We start from the raw sequence: 22,002 nt of genomic DNA, 5'->3' as shown, positions 1-22,002 counted from the left end.
GCTTCACCCGAATTTAAGGCAATACACATGCTTTTAATTTTTTCCGCTTTGCCCCGTGCGGTCAATATATGGAACGCTCTGCCAGATAACATCACTTGCCAATCGAAACACAGTGCATTTCGCAATCTTCTAATCAATAGATATGGCGTTTCAACCGTTAACCATGTCTTGCCCTCTTTCAATTCCTTTCCTGCATTTCTCTACAAGCTAAGAAAGAATTTCAGTGATCCTAATTTTTTGCTGTACCCATTGGTTTATACATCTAAAGACGTTTATAATGTTATTGTGCCATTATGGCATTGTGTTTACTGTTCTTTGTTATTACTTTTCATATTGTATTTGCTAATGTCGTACCAATGTTCCATGTTGCGTGTATATTCCTTTCATTGCGCTGATGTGTATTTACTCCTATTTTCAGATAACATACGAATATGTTACTGTAATTGCCCCCTTACAAAATGCCTTATCGAAGGCCTGTGAGGTACTTGTAAATGAAATAAAATGTGCTTCAACGAGAGGAGGAATGTCCTTCCATGCAACTTAATTCGTGATCCAACAATATTAAGAAATTTGTTTGAACGGGTGTTATATTGGTATCACTGTGTTCTTGAAGGATCATCCTGATGAGAACTCAAAAGCACAGCAAATATGAAAACTTTCGTGTGAATGAGGATCATGAAACTGAACGACGCCAAACCACGTAACATATGTTTGCGCAGTTCACACAACAAAGCTGGAACTAAAGACACCGTAGATTCATCAATGTTATATTTATTGCACATTCCTAGTTCTAATGGGTCACTGAAATTACAGACAAATTTAAATAAAAATAACATTAATTCCGTTTCAACTGTTACGCGTACAAGACTGCCAGCGAGCTGCGTGTAGTCGTTCATAAATAGCGACTGCTGCATGCTAAGGACGCGCTAGAATGTGCAACGTCAAGGCCGCTCTAGCTCATATTAAACAGCCCGGACGCTGGCTACTATCTCTGAACTCACCGAATATAGTTCCCAACTGTTGCACCACACAGCGTTTATAATTCAAGCGCCCGGCTCGGTAGCTGGTAATTCTACTCTTACTGCCGAAAGTATTGTCTCATGCGCTCGATGGACATGCCTCATTGACCGGAATCATAAAGGAATATTGTCTTGTACAAACCTCATACATACAATTCGTCGTGACAAAAGAGAGAGGGAGAGAGAGTTCACGACAATTGACAAATAGAGCAAAAGCTGTACTAACTGGCAAAAATATAGCCATTCAGAAGAGTGGCACTCCAGGCCAGCATTTATGCATTTATATTTTATTAGAATTCAAACAAGGTGGGAATCGGCCCCAGTTGCAGCCCTCCTGTCGAACAGTCTTGAGATATAGAAAGCCAACGTTTCCACAGTTTCCTGGCTATCTGTTTTCGCATTCTTAGAACTTAATTTTCCGGCTGCTACTTAGCAAACAACCCGCAGGTTTTGTTCTTAATCATGTTGCTAAGATCTTTCATTATGGCAGCAAGATTCAAAATTAAGGACATTAATTCCTGGCAAAGTAGAAGCCTCCCACATCTGATTATTCATATTTGTTGTGTACGAATAATAAAAAATATATGGTCTCCAATCTACGCTGGGAAGGTGATTAGACCACGAGGCTGTAAACGACAATTAGAATGTTTACCCATTGCGACGCAAGTTGAAATTATTAACGTGGCTACATTCACAGGCACTTTACCTAATTAGTAGCCTAAGACGTGATGGCCTGCAACTTGGCTTGCGTCGCTACTTTAGGCACCTAAGTATAGCGGACAAGAGAGAAGAGAAATTAGTTGCACCTCGTATGCATGCTGCTCTTGAGGAGTCCTCACTATACGTAGCCTTCGCATAGCCCTCTCGCAACAAATATCAGTTGCTAGGTGGCACATTCTTTCAAGTACGAAAGCGTAGTTACGTCACTGCGTCCTGCGTGTGATACAATCAAGCTGCCGTCGCCGAGGCAGCTTGCTCACCAGTAATCTGGACCGTGAAATGTATGCGGGGCGCGCTACGTCATTTGCATTGCATTTACGCGTAGGAGCGCCTTACCAATATGTTGTTCGGATGCTTGTTTTGAGCTTGTTCTTTATTAAAACGTACACTGTTGCATATCTTGTATGCGTGATTCCAAAGAACGTATGCACTGTTCGTTTCAGTTGCTGAGTGCTTGTAACTTCATCCTTACGTATCACCCGTGGCATCTGAGTGGTGTGAGCCACAGATGATGACATTTTTCTGTCGACGTTGCACCACGAAGGAACCCCAGGATACTACCCACGAACAGCTTCGACGGGAAACCTGCTATTGGGACATTTCACTTTACCGTCGCTTCTCTACGTCCCGGTAGGCATGAAGTTCATATGAAGGATGGCTGCCTCTGAAGAACAAGGGCATCAAACTAATAACGAACAGCATTTTCTTTGAAAAATTCATGAGCCATTTCACTCTGCGAAGAGGGATGACCAACAAATCTGTTTACTGCACAATAAAGAAGTGACCCAGATCATTGAACATAGGTACGAACATATTTATTATCTTAATTGGTGGCCACCATAGCGCTATACGTATGCATAGGCATTCGCGATATCACCTCTATTATGAAATGTGTCGTCACGTAAGACAATGAATGGATCACACCCCCTTAATCCACGGCCCATGCCCACGCAGACGTGGCCTCCCAATTACGACGACAGAACAGGAGTGAATTCTACGCTGGAATGATGAGCTGCAACAAATCCAGCTGTGGGAGACACCGATGGTGGAGCCATTTCTGATTATAACTTTCTGATTTCTGATTATAATTTCTGATTATAACCAGCTGTGGAACAAGGCGACGACGACGAACGCGCGAGCAGTGCACTAGCGTGCTTGCTCGGCTGGCGCCGAGAATTCAACGATCCTTTTTCAAAAAGTTGCACAAAATATTTTTTTTTTCAAAAACATCTGTTCTTTACCTCTGCCTGGGACCTCTATTGGTCCCACGTGTGACAAGGGTAGTTGAATGGCGCGTTACAGGTCCCGAGTCCACAGGGGTATGTGGCAATGATCTTGGACCCTTTCTGCACTATCACCAGGATTGAACCACGTGATTTGATTTTGTCAACATCTCGTACACCTTTTTTTGTAGACGCCAGCCATAAACACCTTCGCTGTAAAGGCATTTCTACGACGCGTTGCTTACATTGAACGGAGCTTGCATATAATTATTCATCGCTTATGAGGATGGGCCTCGTTTCGTGTCATCATTTTTAGCGCAGGGTTATACAAATGCTTTACGATAGGAGGAGACGTAAGAACCCATTATCAGCGCTGGCTTGAGTGAATCGACAATTCTGGTGTCCCGTTCTTACATAATTTTTCAAAGAGATTGCTTCAGACGACACGCTTCTGTCTTCTGTTATTATTGATATTTGAATGGCCATGCAATGTGCACCGCCAGTCTAAAGGCATCTCATTGCATCAGTTTGCCTGCGTCATTCTAGTTTTTCTTATTGCCCTAATAATATGCCGTTCTCCGCATTACACAGGAAACTTATACGGAGACATCCACTCCGCGAAAATTAGTAAAGTGGGCCACCAGACCTTTACCCTGGCGGGCTCTGTCCTATCCAGTCGGGGGGTGGGCATTCCTCACCCTCCGTAAGCGACTGCTCACGCGGCTTCAAGCAAAAGATAAAAGAAAAATCAAATTTACATGAACAGAACAAAAACCAAAAGGAACAGAATTAGTAGCAGTGGTGCGTGCCAGTTACCTGCTATAACGTAATGAGGTAACGTCTTCACAGGAAGAGCTCAGCTGCACTTCCCGAACGCCGGCAGTGTGTGGGGCCTTCGGTCACCTGGAAACTCGGGCGAGTGCGACACAGCTTTCCTTGGTGCAACCATGTGCCGTTGACCAGCAGGCAAGGCCGTTCCCGGTGTAGATCCCTGCCAAATCACTGGTTTCATTTCACGGACAGCTACCGAGGTAGCTCTGGCCCGGTATTGCAAGGCGCATGTTTTCTTCATAAGGAATGCTGATATTGGAGCTACATGGTGTGAATATTTCCTTTCAAGTATACCAAAAGTACTGACACATAGCAATTTTACTGCAATTATATAAGTCTATATTCTGGAAGCTAGGGGCGCTATGACGTAAAGCTATTCCAAATTTTTCTATTCCGATTCTGCAATCAGCCTTCCACTATTGGTTAAAAACTTTTTTGAACCACCCTCAGCTCACCTGTCTTTCAAGCGACGTCACAAAAAGCGCGGTAGCTCCCTATCTGATATGACGCGTACACACTGATTATGAATGACTGAACCTAAAAAAATGAAAATAGTTATTTCTGATTCGACGCCTTTTCGCCATTAGCACTCGGCTATTGGTCGAAGGTTTCCTGGCTACACCCACTTCACCTGCCTGTCACGCGACGTAACAAAACCCCTAAAACTCACCGCGCCAAAGTGACATGTACTCGTTAAAGATGCATTAATATGCCGAACTAAACTGCAGTTTTTTTCTGAAGAGCCGCAGGCTGTCTCATTCCAAAAGGAATAAAAGATGGCTGCCGCCGATCGCTTGGGCTCTGGCTACTCGCACCTGCCGGAGAGCATGGGTTTATTTGCGTACAATAAATGTTTTCGCGTGGCCGTGTAACCTTATCGAGCACTTTTGGCATGTTTATGGCCTTTTATGACCATGTTAGCGCCATTCTTAACCTTCCGTTGCATGCCGCCGCGATTTTCGACCAGCCACGTCAAGCCAAGTAAGGGAAAGTGCACCAATCGCAGATGCCGGTACCACCCTCTTCATCCGGTAATCGATGTTCAGCGTAGTGGCTCGGCCCCATCGAATCCCTCTCAACTTGAGCGCGCTCCTCGCCCCTTGTCAGCCAATTAGATAAGACAAGCCGCTCAACGTAGGCAATGTTATTCGTTTTTAAAGCAAACAAACGTTACCTCCTATAAATGAGGAGAGCATTTGATTGGTCTCTTCAGAAAACCCTTGGGGCCGCCGCTCGATGCTTGCGCCGGAAGTTACGCAAAATTTGACGTCAGGAGGTTGGAATAAAAAACTATTGGAATAGTTCTGCGTTATAGGGCCCCAGAAGTGCCAACTGTTGATCCTACGCCCAACCACATTGTCACCTCCCCCGCATCGCCCAGTCCTTGTATACAGAGATACAATTTATAAATGTTGGTTTAAATAAAAACATTTGCACTTCCCCGTCCACACTTCCCCCGCGCCTCTTAAAGCAAAATATTTGTCAAACACATAAGGACGGTGAAATATTTTATTTATTCCGGGATGTTACGTATCCAAACAGTGATATGATTCTGAGGCACCCGTTGTGGAGGATTCCGGAAAACATGGTGACCACATAGGGTTCATTACCTTTTGCGACTGGATGGTAGGCGGACGATTTTGCTTTTCACTGCCATTGACATGTGACCGCAGTGGTCGGGATTTCATCCCGTGTCTTCGGGCTTAGCAGCACAGCGCCGCAACAACTACGCGAATACGGCGGTTGTGGCAGAAGAATAGACGATATTTTTTCTTTGCGTGTTTTATTGGCAGGATCGGTGTCTTGTGATAAAGAGGGCCGGCTGTACTGTAGCTTGCGGAGGTTATTTCGACTTGCCTGAAAAAGATGGAATGACACGGGTAATATAATGTTTGTTTATACATTCTGCATATTTTTTACTCACATTCGGAACCAAGATAAACTATTCGCTACAGCATTATGTGCCTGTCAGGCAATAAACATGTAAAAAACGTAAGCATCATCTTCGACTTTTAAGATGCGTGCCACTTATTGCGTTTCTACAATTCGCTCAGTCTTTACTTTGCCATGTCTATTGAACTTGCCATAAAAAGGCAAGAAATTAAACCTGGTTGAAGGACCATGTGTCTTTACTCTGCTGTATCTGTGAAACAATCTTGAGAGTTTTACGAACACTTCTAGTGGTGTCACTAAACGTCCAAAAAACAGACAGCTTTAGTTCGACATAAATGCAAAACCTAAACATGTTGCGATGCATTTAAATAAAAATGGAAATATGCAATCGCAGTTATCATAATGAAAATATGATTACATAGTGCCTTGCATCGTTAAATTATTGCATCAATTAGGCCTCGAATCAAGCTAGTCAAACTGATTACTTTATTTTCCCACTTTGGTTCCGTGTCACATATCACATAACATTCGCAGGAAATTTTATATTTCTTTATGGCACATGTTCAGTTACTCCTTCAATGTTTTCATATGTCATATAACATTCGCAGGAAATTTCATATTTCTTTATGTCACATGTTCAATTACTCCTGCAATGTTTGCCCTGCCGTGCTTCACACTTACAGATTTGAGTTACGGGTTTGCTTAGGATGCTGCCACCCGGAACTTGTTCAAGAACGATGGACAGGGTTCTCGCAACATCGCACAATAGGTTGCTGACAGTCTGGTCTGGTGGAGTGGTAAGCAAGTCCTTGACGATGCACTGTTATGGATAAAATAACAAGAAGTAGAAAAAAACATCAGGTCTCTCGTTATTCTTTATTTCGCGTAGTTATATTGATGCGCATTGGGCACGTCATGTGAAAAAAAGTAACACTTTGCCCGTAAGGCGAAGCATCACTTAGGTTAGAACATAAAAGAACAGCTATAAGAAGTAAGGATAGTAATGTTATCGGCTGTATAAACTTGTGAACATAGGCACACTAACTAAATTAACGAGCATGGTGTAACGTGCGCACAAGAAAACATGAACACATATCGTTCAATTATCGTGAAAAATCTCTGTCAATGCACTGAACAGAGGAATCGGAGGCTTCAGCAGCGAGCGAATTGACCTTCCTGCTGCGTCTCCCATCTACGCTAAGTAAGCCAGGAAAACACATCGTGCGGCAGACTCCGTTCCCGTCGCCGATGCCTTTCAAGATGCAGCGGCTCCTCCCCCCTACCATCCCAAAGAAGACTTGCGTGCGGCGGAAGATGGCGCGCTTCCTCCCCGCTTTCTTCCCTTGCGTGCGCGTGATTGAACCACGATCGCTGGCTCAGCCGCGAACGCTTTCACTCGCACAAACAGCACACGGTGCGTGGCGAGGGTTTTATCGTGCTTGTACTATATAAGGGACCTCAGGGCGACGGCGGCACCAAGGCAGAAATGCACCTTGAATATCCATATAACTGTTGTCGCAATAAGTACACCTTCAACAATTTTCACACCTCAAGCTGAACTTAAGCGTCTATCTGTCGTCCAGCTGCGTGAAAGTCAGCGTATGTACTCGCAACAAGCGTTAGCGCATGTTCCATAATCCTGATCATTCTAGTTACTATACCTCTGCTGTCAATAACTTCCGCAGTTTGTATGTTTTCAAGTTCAAATTTCGTTATCTTTCACGCCTAAACATTTGGTGCAAGAGGATAATACCCCAGCAAAGAGTCGTTTGTGTTTATCGGCAAGTAAATGGAGGCTTAATTTCGGCTTGAGCAAGACAGAATACGAGTTTTCAAGTATTTTCTTTTTTTTTGTCTACATACAGTCGACCACCCGCAGCACCATTACATTCTACGGTTTATCGCCACTTCATGTGGTGTTATTCAACGTTCACTCAATGTAGGTGCTTTTGAAGTAGCTGCGTCAGAGAGAACGTGACTGCATTGTCTAATTTGTTGACTTCTTTTCCCGCAAAGTGAGTGCCGAAAAATCATTACGTCAAGATAAACTAAAGAACTCTCTTTTCCTCGCCCTTCGTGGATGATCAGAAAATATTATGTAAACATGCATTATGGAAGAAAGCGACAGCTTTGCCATAAAACTTCTGTAAATATGTTAAGGCACTGTTCCCCCATGGGCGTTGTAGTCTTAAAGTCTGCGTTATAATCAAGTGACATATTTCATATGACATATATCCGTGTCGAGGCGCTGGACACTTAAAAACATGCCTTGGGATCGAGACCAAAGAACGCACATTTATGTCTTAGACCAATTTATGTGCTGATGGGTAGGCGACGGGGTGGTAAGAAACGTGCTGTAATGGTATTCCATCCGCCCGCACTTACCCCAACTGTCTTGACGAGGGATTCTACAATGGAAATCTGAAAACACAAAAGGGTCAATTAGAAAAGTGCAAGCAAAATTCTTTGTAGACGCTATTGTGCACTGACTATGTCATAAGCTATAGACTAATTACTAATATTGTATGTATTGGGTTGATTGGATGTAATGGAAGTCTGAAAATTCAAAAAGGACAATTAGAAAAGCGCAAGGAAAATTCACTGTACATGCTGTTCTGCACTGACTCTGTCGGAAGCCATCGACTAATTACTAATATTAGAAGTTTCAGTCATCTGTCTTGGTAATTGAAACCAATGCTATCTGCACCATCGCGTTGTCAAAGACGAGATGATAATCTGCGGAGTGCTTTTGGGTCCGGGGAATGCATCCGCGCTGCTTATTTGTAGTTTCCGGTATAATTTACTTCTGGGAAGCAAATAATTTTATGTTTTTTTGTAAGACAATAGTGCAAAGCCACGTGCAGATAAGAACAAGTATTTTCTTATAAAGCAGTGCACTCGTTCCAAAAAAGCAGCCCCTAATAATGTTGGCGTTCGCTCAGGTTAATTATATGGGGTACATTTTAATAGATATAATTGTCACCAAAAAACTTGACATTAAGAGCCGGCAGTTTGCCATTCAAAATCATTTATGTATCACCACTAATCACTGCGTGCATTTACTTAAGAAACAATGTAGGATCGATTTACGAAGCCTACGGTAACACAAAAACAATACTCACGTCAATTGTCGTTCCGTTTTTGCAAAGCTTGAGTGTGTCATCGACGCACTGTAAAAAAAAAAGAGCACATTAACCCAAACAGGGGAAAGAACGGAGAGAATTTATGCAGCCTCACATGTGACCAGCAGTGGTTCTCAACGGAGTATTGTAATGTCAACCCTATGATATCGTTAAATAAAATGCAGCCACGTTGTAGCGTAAACTTAACTATACATTTAAACATGCAGATTGCGCAAAGCCCCTTAAAGCAAACGTAATGGAATATCAACTCCCTAAGATCACTTAATGTCAACGCATATTTGACCTCCTGGCTGTCTTTGCACATAATTGGATATCTTGCCATGGTATAGCAGGTGAGAAGAATGCAGCCGATAGCAAGACCAAAAACAGCCATTGATGACCCCACTACTTTCTAAAGTTTATTTTTAGCGGAAAAGAACATCTATTTGTACGTATACAGAAAAGTGGGCGAATGTGCGTCTTAAGTACAAAAAGTGCTAACAAAATCGAGATGCCCTCCGGTCTAGAATCAATGTTGCTGCACCCATAGCAAATTTCTCCCACATTTATCACCGTAACTTTTTAATTCAAAATGCCTCCAGTGTTTGTCTGGTGGCGTCATCCTTGCTGCTGCCCAGAATTTGTATCTTTTGGAACCACGGCTCACTTTTCGTATAAATATTCATTTCTGCTCCGAAGCAAGTTCAGTTGGTGCGTGTGTTTGTTCATATCTGTTTTGTTGTTCTGGTCCGCATTCCTGGCACCAGTTAATTTGAGACATTTAATCAATATATACTCAGCAACAGCGGGCTTTTCGGGCTGCCTTGCCTTTATTCTATTTCGAAATTACCTCGGAAGTGATTACGTTATACATTCATCGTGCTTATAATTTTGAAATGCAAGTGATGGTGTATGGAAGTGATTCAAGCATATGGTTGGTAGCAGATTTTGTGCAAATTTACAAAGCGCTGATCTAGACCCTTCCTCGCTTCGTCGCAGAAGAGAAAGAAAACCCTGAATAGCTTTTAGAATACAGCGAGTTCGTATATATCTTGCATGGACCGTCATACTGCCAACCAAACACGCAATGCCACAACTTCGTCTTTTTGTTTGCTTAGGCGAATGAAGGCGGGTTGCACGACAAAGTGCCTGCTGACGCTCTTACTTTCTCAATTTAAATTAATTTTACGCGTTCAGAATTTATCCTCGCAGAGTATTAAAGCACATAATGTGCTTCCACGTTAGTAACATACAATTCGGTAATAGCAGACAACTTCGAAAACAATTGCATCTTTGAACTGTCTTGGGGTCTAAGGTTATAATCAAAGATCATCCGGCTTTAACGGCTTTTTTTTTCATTTATGTCAACAATGCCGTTTTCTCACACAGAAATTACTTGCGCAAAACAGTCAAGCGCACTCAACAGTTAGCCACAGTAAATGAACCCAATCTTTGATAATTTGACGCTAGTAAACTGTTTATATTTTATATTTAGTATTTGATGTAAAAAGAGCTGTTTAAAAATTACGCAAGCAACCACTGAAGGCACAGATACGAGGTTACTGATTCATTGCTATCCCAAAGTGTGAACTTCCTTGCGATGTCTGCAGTATTGGTTTTAATAATTTGCGATAAGCAATATTCCCTGCAAGCACGTTAGGGCTATGTATGGCTTTTATTTTAATAATTGCGGGTTTTAACCGAAATGTTTTCTATATGTCGCGCACTTTGTTCTTACCTTCTAAGCTGCAGTGAGATTTGTCGAGAAAGAGTTTCTTTATTTTTCCACATTTCACTGCAATACTTCACTATTGCTCATAAATATAAGAAAACAGCGCAACTTACTTTTCCAAGGCTGTTAGGAACGGTAATTTTTATTTCTCCGTAGCAAACGTCGTCCTTAATTTTGTTACTTGCAAGTAAAGAGAACATGTCCAATCCATTCAATACCGTGCCCACTGAAAAGGGAAAAAAGTATCTCTAAACGCTGCACAGAAGAACCGCATAAGAAATATGAGCTAGTGTAAGCAGCACAAACCGCGGAAGCACCTACTGACACCGATCGCTAAACGTTACAAGAATAAATTTGTAGCTAAGCCGGCACCGATTGTAAGATAACCACATGAACTTCTCGGAACTAGTGGTAAAGCTATGGCAAGCAATTTTGGCTACTTCCAGATTTGGTCTCTTGATTATTTGACAAGTGCAGGACTCGCTGAAACGCTGAAACTATGTTCTCCAGAGCAAGAACAAATGCACACGCGGATTAGAAAACGTCGAGGCAGTTATTTCTCTTTCTTTTTCACTCTATTTCTGCATTCTAGAAAGATTTACACCCTTAAGGGTGTTTCCTTGTCCCACGAGTGACACCCCTACAGTTAGGGCTTTCGAAGTTATTTAAAAGACGACAACGGACCTCTTACTAGACGTGCGATGAGAAAGACGCCGTTGTAAATTATGTAATTATTCCAGCAGCATTGGGCGCACAGAGATATGCGAAAGGAAAACTTGACAAAGATAGATTGGAAACTTTATTTAATGCGCTTTTTATGTCACCTGTCACAGGTGTCATAATTATTACTAGCAAGAAAAATCCGTCAAATAAGGTACCATTATTGGTTCCCACTAGCAATTTTATCTTATCTTTTCAACGTGAGAGTGCTAGCAAGGGGACAACCGAACACCCTTTATACACATATAAAGGTGCAAAAATGTTATATTGTGTGTATTCTGTGTTTTCGTTTTGGCGAACAGCTTTTGGATCCACCACCCTAAATCTACTGAAAAGAGCTCAGCACGCCGTCCTATTTGCCCTTTTCTTTTCTGCCGCTTGTCTTTTCCCCGTATTTTTTCCTCTTCGAGACTTCTGGGCTAGATCGTCCATAAATAATGAGCACAACAGACGAAAACAAAAGGGATACAGACTAACCTAAGTTTAAGCTAACGTTATTCTAGTTAGAGTAATCAATTCAACGATGTTTGCACATATGCACAATTAGGCAGCACATGTGTATTATGGGAAAAGGGTGCCACAATGTGTTCAAAATGAGTGCGTCACAGCAGCCTGGTGCGCCAGAAATCCCGGCGGAGCCAAACAAAGAAACTGTCTTTACTGTTACTCCAAAGTGATTTAGTAGAGTGTCCGCCACGCATTACCCAGCCTAAATCCGCGGCTTTATGAATTATTGCCCAAAGATGTCGCACGCCATCACCCAAAGCGTAGGCTGATTCGCCCGCACAAAATTTCGTGAACGGCAGGAACAAGTTCATTCTCGTCGGGGGTTCAGTAATACCTGAGGTCTTATAACATAAAGCTATTGCAATCAATTTTGATTATAATCTACTGAGGTGAAATTTACATAACCACCCACGCTAGCACCGAGGGCTGACCCGCAGCGTTCTTCGAACCATCCACTCAAACGCTGTCCTCATCTATAGGAGGTCACCTTGCTTTAAAGCGAATAGCATTACCTCCTTCGACGTCTTTTTTTCTTATCCAATTAGCGAACTAGAAGAGGCGAGGAGCACGCAGAAGTGAATAGCGTTTTGGTAGGGTGGAGCTAGCAGAGAAAAAGTAGATAACCGAATGAGCAGGGTGGCTGCGGTGTCTTGGACTGACTCGCTTCCCTTGGCTTAGCTTATCACGGTGGCGCACAACAAAAAGTTGAAAATGCTGCTAGAACGGATACTTATGGAAGAAGAGTTCGAAGAGCAATGTCGTACACGTGCACGCCAAGGAGGAACATGACCGCATCCCCCCCCCAAATAATTTATTCGTGCCCTACGCCATGTAAAATATATCATCGTTGTAACGAATTCTCAATTTATTTACTTGCTATTCGCGGCTCGTAGCTTAATAATGGTATGGACTCCATCAACAAACCAGAGCAAACGCGATCTGTGTGGCGACAAACTCAAAATATGCTATTACAACAACTTCTAATCCACTAGTCAGAAGTGCCACATACCCTAGAAAGGCATATGGTAATATAATGAACCTTATTCGCCCCATTCTCTTACTTATACCAGTCCTCCCACGTATCAAGTCAGTAAATGGACAATTAGCGAGTTCTTATATTGAAAGTTGAATTGTGAAATGCTTATGTAAAAGCGCATCTTTGTATATTTCGAGTGTGCACCATGCAACAGGTTGCGCTTTCAGTTTTCTGCGCTTGATGCCACCATTGTAGCATTTCTTTTAGAATGAACTCGTCCACAGATTTTCTAAGCAACTGCACCTTTCCGAGTTACAATACTATCGGTTTGACAACTACTTTTCATTGTAAATTCCTTATAAAATGTGCAGCTTATTTACGCTCACATAAATGACACTCCTCAAAGTCAGTCCGTGCTGTTATCAGCAACGATTCGTCATTCGTACATGGCTCAGACATACGGTAATGAGAGGAATAGAGCATGACTCAGGGTGATAAGAGGAAAACGAGGAAGCGCTGTCTATTTCCTTTTCTTCGTCCTGTCCCAAGCGATATTGCTCTCACTTCAACTTGTACAAACCGTCCAGAGTTAGTATTATATTGCGGATATTTGCAAATTGGTGACGTAAATGCCAATGTTAGACAAATTTATGTTAGCAAACTTTCGCATCGAACAGATGTCCCAACACTTACAAAATGCCTATATTCATACGCGAATAGGCTTTTTTTTCGTTTTAGAAAGAGAGAATTTTTTTTTACTTACAGCTTGGCACCAGTTTGCCGAGAAGGGCAACCAGCAGATCTCTCACGGTTACTAGGGCTTTGACTACACTCAAGTTCCTAAGAACGCCATTGACAGTGCACTGGAAAAAAACATTTGGTCCTTAAACACATTGTAGAGTGCTATTTGAAAACAAAGTGAGTATGCCTAGTGACGAATACGCAACTATGACACTCCCTTCATTTCTTCATGCTCATAACACAAGTGATCTAGTTTCGAGGATGGCGGTTGTAACGGTTATTCCCATCATGTATTACGACTATTTAATGACAACCAAGCCTATTGTGCTGTCGTTGTATAAAGGGAAAAGTATCACCGGGGAGTTTGAGTAGTCTTTGCGCTATACTTCTAAGCAAAAGCCAGAAGTTCGACTGCTGCAACCAGCAGCAGCACTCATTTGGGGGGCTGGTATATACAATATATATATGTATATATATATATATATATATATATATATATATATATATATATATATATATATATATATATATATATATATATATATATACATGCGCTCGTTAAAAACAATGCTTGGTCCAACGTACTTCAACTACCTGCACTACCACTCTCAATTGTAGCTTCGTGCGTTAAATGCTGCGAAATATTGCAATCTTGTGATCTTTACCTCCGATTCTTATGCGCATATATTTTTTCTAAATGGCTGTTTTCTCACCATTCAGTGTTATTGTTACAGCAGTGGTCGCTGCAACCTAAATTTGGTAGAAAACTGGGAGCATTCACAGATGAATCTATTAAATTGAATCAGACTTACGTTTGCCAAAGATAGGACGCCTTCAATGAGAGTCTGTAAAAGCAAGTTTCAAGATGAGAAATGTATTAAATGGGAAAAGCGAACTTTAAGGAGAAAGCTTTTATAGTTACTTTTTCTTCAAAATGCTAAGAACTTTGTTTAAATCGACACTGAAAAGTACCACTCGACATACGTTTTACACACAAAAAAGACATTCTGGATATCTTTTATTAGACATCGACAGAGGCAATTCCAAATGTGCATAATTAACATGCTTAACAAAGTTATAATGATAAGTATAAATCTGGTAGGCGTGTGGAATATATACTGCCTAAATACTTCTTAGAACTGGGTCGCGAGTAGCGCAGTGGCTGCCCACACAAGTGCGACACAATAGTGCTTTTCCACAGTAAGCCTATGATAAACTTGTTAGCTTTTACCACTCTCTGCTATTATATTAGTTATCAATGTTACAACGGTATTGATAACGTGCAATAACTGTAGCAAGTTACAATCAATCAAGTTATGCGTCATGTGTACGTACTGTCTTTCCTTTGCAGAGGTTGAGGTTATCTCCAAGGCACTGCAATAAACAACATCAATGTGACTAAAACATTTAGCACCATGAAATGGGAACATGTTTAGTCGTGTAACACCTGATAATAGGTCATAGGTAAAATGTTAAATGTGGACAGAAGATGCCTTAAGACAGGTCAGGAAGGAAGAACACTCGTGGTCGGGCACACTCACTGTTTGAAGGGATTGTCATTAATGTATGTACAGCTTCTAAGTTGAGGAGGCGCCCACCACTCGTAAACCAGAATAGCCTAGGCAAATATTTAGTAATAGGGCACTTATCTAAAGTATGATGTCTACCCATGAGGAAATGTCCATCTTCGGGACTCTTTATTGCTCCAGATGTGCTATAATAATGTTCGGGAAACACAATTTTATACCTGCGCGCAAATGTGTGTGCCTTACTAGAATCGGACATTGCTTTGCGACCTGGTTAGCGGGTGTGTTGCTACGGGTAAGGAGCCTACAAAGTGAACTCTACTTTCTCATACTGAGCATTATTCCAAGTTAGTTTCTGTTGCACTGTGTGTGGTAGTAGTATTTCAAAATCAATTTAGACAGTCTTAGCGTATGTGGCTGCCTCTTTATTTTGCTGTACGCGAAATCCATAAGGTTGAGATTTCGGCAGTGATGTAATATTTGACTATATTTAAAAGTAACAATAAATAGAAAGCTGATTATTCGGACAACTTCATAATATCCGTGACATCTCTTTAGCTCTCAATTCTTTTCATGAACCAACTTCTAATTCTGCACAATTTCTGTAGAAATCATTAATTTCGATGTCCATGTCAAGGGCCACGTCATTTGCATTTTAAAACATAACAACCAGCTGGCACAAGTGTCGCCATGAGGAGACATTCTTTTCATCTCACCTGATCAATCTGCAGAATGTTTGGGAGTGTGATTTCGATACAGGTGTCCTCGTTGTATGCCTTTTCTTTCCCTTCTCGAGCTTCTTCCGTTGGGTTTTCGCCTGCAGGTGTTACATATAAATTGAGGATTGCTGACTACGACGTGTTGTCTCGTACGCAAGACCTGATCTAAAGACGATATTAGGACTTATTGACAAACTTGCACACCCTAAAGGAGGATTATAGATTGTGTCCTTCGGAAGATCTCTTTTTTCGATTATGCTGTCACAAATATTTCGTTTGAAAACACATTTTTGAGCTTGGCATGTCATTTGCTCCAAATAGCATTGAAAGTAAATAAAATATGTGGTTTTACAGGCCAAACCCACCATATTACTATGAGCACGCCGCAGTGGGGGACTCAAAAGTAATTTAGGAAAACCTGGGGTTCTTTAATGTGCACCTTATTCTAAGTGCACCTGTGCTTTTGCCTTTCACCCTCATCGAGATGCAGCAGCCGTGGCGGGGATTCGATCCCGTTACCTCATGCTTAGTAGTCGAACACCATAACCACTAAGCAACAACCATGGTGGGTTCCAAATAGCATGACCGACTCAGCACTAGAATTGCACCTAAAGTGGCGCCAAGATCACCTCTGCGTTCTAAAGGAAGGCTAGAATTTATAGTCATTTCACTCAGCTACTTTTATAAAGCGACGAACTTGCAAAAATCGTTTCTTTTATTTTTCTTTTTACAATCGAGGTTGTTGCTTTATAAATGATTTGAAATTTTGAACATTCACCGAAAGACCCAAAGAAAAAGAGCTGCGTCTGAGAAAAGCGGGGTTCTACTTTACGGCAACAAAGTTTTAAGCCAGTGCTCGCGAGGTCGAACCCCATATTCATCTGTGATGTATCTCTCAATTACTCAAAATAAAATCAAAACGAAAACTGTGAGTAACAGTCAGGAAGAATTTCGCACAATTATTCTGGTTAACTGAAGCTGGAAAATGTATCCTTCGCGCATTTTAGGCGCTACGTTTACAATTGAAGACTTAAACGCAACTTCTCAAAAACATTGGTCTTGCTTACAAAAGGAACATTATCGCCTCAAGCAATGGATATTCACTGGAATATTTTGCACGTTTTTGCAATGTTTCTGATGCATCTGCTAAACTAGCCAAATTGTGTACTTAACAATTTTTTTTCAAGTAAAACATTTTCCTTGGTTAATTGTTCTCGCGTAAAGATGGAAAAGTGAAGAAAAATATTCTAAATGAAATTTTACTGAACCTTAATCCTTTAGTTTGCACAAAAGCAGACATTGTTAACAACATTTTATAGAAGGTTCATCGCTTTTTTTATAATCATCTTTAAAGTTCTTCGACCAAAGTAAAAGCCAAAGTGACAGATGAAGACGGTTACAAATGCACCATTTCTCGTTACTCGAAATATAAATTTGGTATAAGAAAAGTGAAAATTGTCATTACTAATTAGGGCGCAAATTTCAGATTTTTTTATCTGGTGAAAGTTAAGAACAAATCCTTCATATTCTGTGTGCGCCTACCATCGCACATTAAGCTTCTCAGGCTGCCTTTGAGCTTAAAAGCGTAATGGTGAAATGATGTTCACATAGCCGCACGCCATCCCAATGAAGCCGTATTTGTGTGCCCATCACCAATAACATTCGACCATCATCCCTCAACCCTCTTTAAATATTAATTTCTGATCACATTTGACTAGCAAATAAACAGTAAGAACCGAGTGAACATTTTGGCGCCCTTCACATGGCACCTATGATAGAAGAAAATAAAGCGTGTAGAAATTTTTCCACCAGCCGGTAATTATCACCCACATTACCGCATCAGAGGACCCCACTATTCTTCTCATCAACTCTTGTGCGTTGGGAAAGGACCCGCGCAAATCTTCCAAGCACTTCGCTGCAAAAGGTGTTCTTGATGTGCCTCTTTCTGCCAAAATTCCAGTGGCATGGGTAGCATTATATATATTCTTTTAGATGTATTCGTGGATTTCATATGTCAGTCCGCGAGTTTCAGGGGCGGTTCCCGTGGATCAGTCGCAAGACAGCTGTATTTAGCTTCTCCGAGCCGCGAAAGAACTAGCGAATGCACAACTGGACTAGTGCGATTTTTTCAACTTGTCTGACGAACGCCACCTGTGCAAAAACGACCTAGTGCTTCATGTTGAAGGTACGCTGTATTTTGAACCGTGAGGATGACATCATCAGCTGCTACAACGATATCATTGCGGAGATGGCAGGTGTTGTGCAGTGACGTCGTCCCCCGTGAACTATGACTGCGTTGGTGTCGACTATCAGTGACAGCGTTTCTGCCTTTGTAATAGACTTAATATCGTGAGCTTATGATAATTGTTTTCATGTAAAATTGATTGAACATCGTTGCACACCACTGAATAGGTGCATGCTGGAATGTTACGCTCCGGGCACAGCAGCGATGGCTCCATGGCTAATGGCTTCCGTTGCTCAGCATGAGCTGCCAGGTTTCACCCTAGACCTTGATGCATGAACGATTTTGCACAGTGATATGAAATAATGCGAAAGCTACAACTCAGTTCCTGTTCCCCGGCTTTCCTTTTCCTCTTCTGTCTTTCATCTTTATTTCGCACTTTTCAAATCGCGCCAACAATGTCTATTCTTCCTTTTTCTGAAGAAAACTGGACACGCTGAATTGAACATAACTGCTCACTCGTGTCGATGATTTACCGTTTTGGTTATGTGCACACAGTAGAATCAACAGTGCTACCCCTTATTGTTCCTCCACTATGACTATGAAAGGCGAATTCTCATTCTTGATTTCTTCGTTTGAAAACTGACTACCGTCGCCTTATTCTTTACGTGCCGGCTAATTCTCCTCCTCCTTCACACCGAGGGTAGTTGAGAGCGAACTACGACTATATAAACAGGTATTCGGAAAGCAATTGCCAACAAGACGAAGACCAGAACACTTGTCCCAAATATACGCTATAGCTACATTCTTCGTTATACCACTCGATCGCTTCAAGGCCCTGTCTTCCTGTGAACTTTATTTTATTTCTCTACATGCGTGTTCCTCATGAAAATAATGAAATCTTTGAGGTAAGGGCTATGTGCGTCCTCTTCTGCCCTTGGTTTGTATTGCGTCTAGCAATACGCCTTCATTCTGGCGTCGACTGGTACTTCTCCTGTTTAGCACTCAAGTGTCAAACCGTTCGCATTAATAATTCAACGCCTTCTTGAATTTTTTAGTATTTGTTCATAATCTTGATTTTACGTTGGTGCACAGGACTTTTTGGTTAGTTAATGTGCGTTACGCACAAGGACCTTATGTATTATTAACCTTAACCCACCTTCTCTGTTATTTAGAACGATTCCACAACAGATAATATTGACACGCATGCTTGTTTATCTTTATTCGGTGACCGCACTTCACCGTCTAACAAATGCTCAAAGTTATCGCTCAGCGCGAAACGCACCTTTCTTTATCGGAAGCTTCTCCAATGTTACCGATAGTTCTATCTGGTGTACGCGTTGTCGCCGAGCCTCGTGTAAGCAAAATCTGTGCGCGACTGGAATACTGATGCAAATTCTAAAATCTACGCGAGCACCGGTGCTTAACCTGGATGGTTCATTAAGCCACATACAGATAGCCGACGCATCTGATGCGCACACCAGATTACGACGATCGCCGACTGTGCTCTCGGCTATCGTTGTGCTTTGAACTCAACCTGTTTTTATCTTAGCACATGTAGGCCGAATAGTTCGTATTGCAATACACACCTTTTGCTACTGGCGTTTTCGCATTCACTACAATCTGGCAATATACCAATTAGAATGCACTAATCCTCATACGGCACCCAATGGCCATATGCCTCAACATGTTTCCTATACTCGATAAGTCCTTGGATGTTGTAGATAACTTGTGACAGTTCCTCGTGCATCCACTCTAAGTTAGCTAAGATATGGTTCGCGTGTTCAACGGTGGACCTGAACCTTCGAGAGAGGTCACATGTTCAATGTCGCTAGGTTTCAGGTTTGTGGAACCAGGTTTTGCTTCTACACTCAGCATTTCTTCAAACACAGTTCTTAACACTACCGGTAGCACATAAAATGTGCAAAGCACCTCGACTACATGTTTGAAAATTGCCTGGAATTGTGGTGTGAATGATCAACAGAAAACTTTGTTAGGAAATATGCTGGCCTGATAGAGTACCAGAATGCCATGTTATATGCTGGCAGAACGAATGCTTTTTTGTAAAGTACTGTGGGCATTTCTAATCTTATCAATTCCTTCATTCATTTCATTCATTTCAGTCTGCAATCATGTAGTGCAACCGCTGAGTCTAAACCATGGTGTGCAGCACCTTTGTTATATACATCTCCGTAAACTGTTTTTCATTCCCTAAACCTTTCTAACTGCCTTGTAACGCTACCTGTGCAACTGCTCAAGGCAGGGTATAGCTAAAGTAATGGTATGCAACTGCAATGGAAAATGTGCGTGCATCATGGCTACGCGGCGAGCATGCGAGATCGTGTGTCGCCTCGCTCATAAGGACACGCTTACATGGAATCTTTCCGCGGCATGTTAGCGAGCGCTGGCGTGGTTCAGCGCTACAGCAGCTGACTCCCAAGCAGCGGACGATGGCTCGATCTTGGCGGAAACTGGGTCATATTTTTATGCGAAGCATACTAGCCGCACAACCACGCTCTTCCTTGCTGCGCCGCGCACGGCCGCGTAGCTACCATTGAGGGTATGAGCCATTGTTCATTGCTGCGCGTCTCATATGTGCTTCTATTCTCTTTTAAGTTTGCTATGTTTGTTATTAAGTTGCTTCTATTATGCGAAGCATACTAGCCGCACAACCACGCTCTTCTTTGCTGCGCCGCGCGCGGCCGCGTAGCTACCATATGACGTCATAACGGCTGCAAAAGCGGAGGCTCAACTCGTGCGCTCGCTTGCGGCCGCGTAGCTGCATAGCCGGGTCTCAGCTCGTGCGCTCGCCTGCATGAGTTGTTTCTTCGTCTAGTCGAACCAAATATAGCCAAGCAACAGCAGTTCACCAGGCTAAACAGTGGTTCAACCACTAAAATAAAGGCTAGTATGCTTCGCATCCTGGGCTTAACCTTAGCTAAGCCACAGTCATTTTTTTCTTATTCCCGGCAGTAGCTGCTACGGACACCGGACAGCGGCGGCAGTGGACATCATCGCCAACCGAAACGGCCCATGGAATGAGCCCATAACAGCTTACGCTGTAAAATGACTGGCGTAGTGTTAAGGATAAAAAAAACCTATGGCTCTCGATCAGACTGCCAGCGGGGGTCCCGATGTTCTAGTTGAGAATAAGATGAATAAGTTCAGTTCAGCACTTCATATACGACATATAGCAGATAACCGAATAGGTGCTATTACAAATAAAACCCTGTCGATGAGGGCAAAGGGTTTGCGGTGCAATGATGTTAGGAAATTTTCAGGTGTACAATGCAGTCAGCAGTAACAAGACAAGGGTAATGGGAGATTGCTGGCAGATGATTCTCTCCTGCACCGAGTACGACAGAAGGATAACGACAATAATGAAGATTTTCCGTTGGATTGACTTCAGCTTATAAAGGCGAGTGCCGCTAAAATGGGCACTGACAGCTTCAGATTCCAGCAAAGAAGAAGATTCCACTTCCGGGAAAGTCACTCGCAATGGAAGCATAATTATTTTAATGTGAAAAAGAAGATTGTTGTGGAAATACTAAATTATTATGAAAGCAACTTCTTAGAATCTTCTTAACCGTAGACCTGTTAGTGAGGAAACGGACATTACGAGCGAATAAATCGGGAATGAACTACCGGAGACAATGCTGGAAGCAAGCACTACTACATACCTTCAGCAGCCCGAAGGCTGCACGGGGCACTCAGGAGACAGACCAGAAGGAATATTTGAGCGAACTTCATGGCTTGCTTAAGCCTATAGGGGATAACGAGCAATTTCTCTAGTGAGACTGCTAATGCATCTGCATAACCTCTGCTGCTTGCCCCTATTTATAGTGAAATAAGCAGGCGCATAATCACAGAGTGCTATGATATCCTCCAAGGGCATGAAAGCCACACGTGTCCCCACAGTCGCTGTGCCCACTGCCGTTTCATTATCAGTGCTTTGCGTCATCGAGACCTTCTTATCTATATACAAGTACTCAGCGCGGATATGTTTAATGCTCGGTAATACGCAGGGCAATTTCACTTGCTTATTGCTATGCAGGAGGCCTGCACTCAACCAAGAGCTGATATAATATTGG

The 22,002-nt window shown here is 42.2% G+C and overlaps 1 protein-coding gene across 1 annotated transcript; it reads right to left on the bottom strand.

The window, feature by feature from the left end:
- Nucleotides 1-5,288: 5,288 nt before the first annotated feature.
- On the bottom strand, nt 5,289-21,750 carry LOC135896020 (uncharacterized). The gene is made up of 10 exons (XM_065424307.1): nt 21,592-21,750; nt 15,727-15,827; nt 14,820-14,858; nt 14,297-14,329; nt 13,507-13,606; nt 10,654-10,766; nt 8,809-8,856; nt 8,072-8,107; nt 6,368-6,506; nt 5,289-5,650 (listed from the first exon to the last, which is right to left on the bottom strand). The coding sequence occupies exons 1-10, from the start codon at nt 21,659-21,661 to the stop codon at nt 5,637-5,639; spliced, it is 693 nt and encodes a 230-aa protein (XP_065280379.1). The 5' UTR covers nt 21,662-21,750; the 3' UTR covers nt 5,289-5,636.
- Between the last annotated feature and the right edge of the window lie 252 nt (nt 21,751-22,002).

Source organism: Dermacentor albipictus, chromosome 8 (assembly GCF_038994185.2).
Source record: "Dermacentor albipictus isolate Rhodes 1998 colony chromosome 8, USDA_Dalb.pri_finalv2, whole genome shotgun sequence".
NCBI lineage: Eukaryota > Metazoa > Arthropoda > Arachnida > Ixodida > Ixodidae > Dermacentor > Dermacentor albipictus.
The sequence above is the reverse complement of the archived record's forward strand: the minus strand, read 5'-3'. Positions and strand labels throughout refer to the sequence as shown.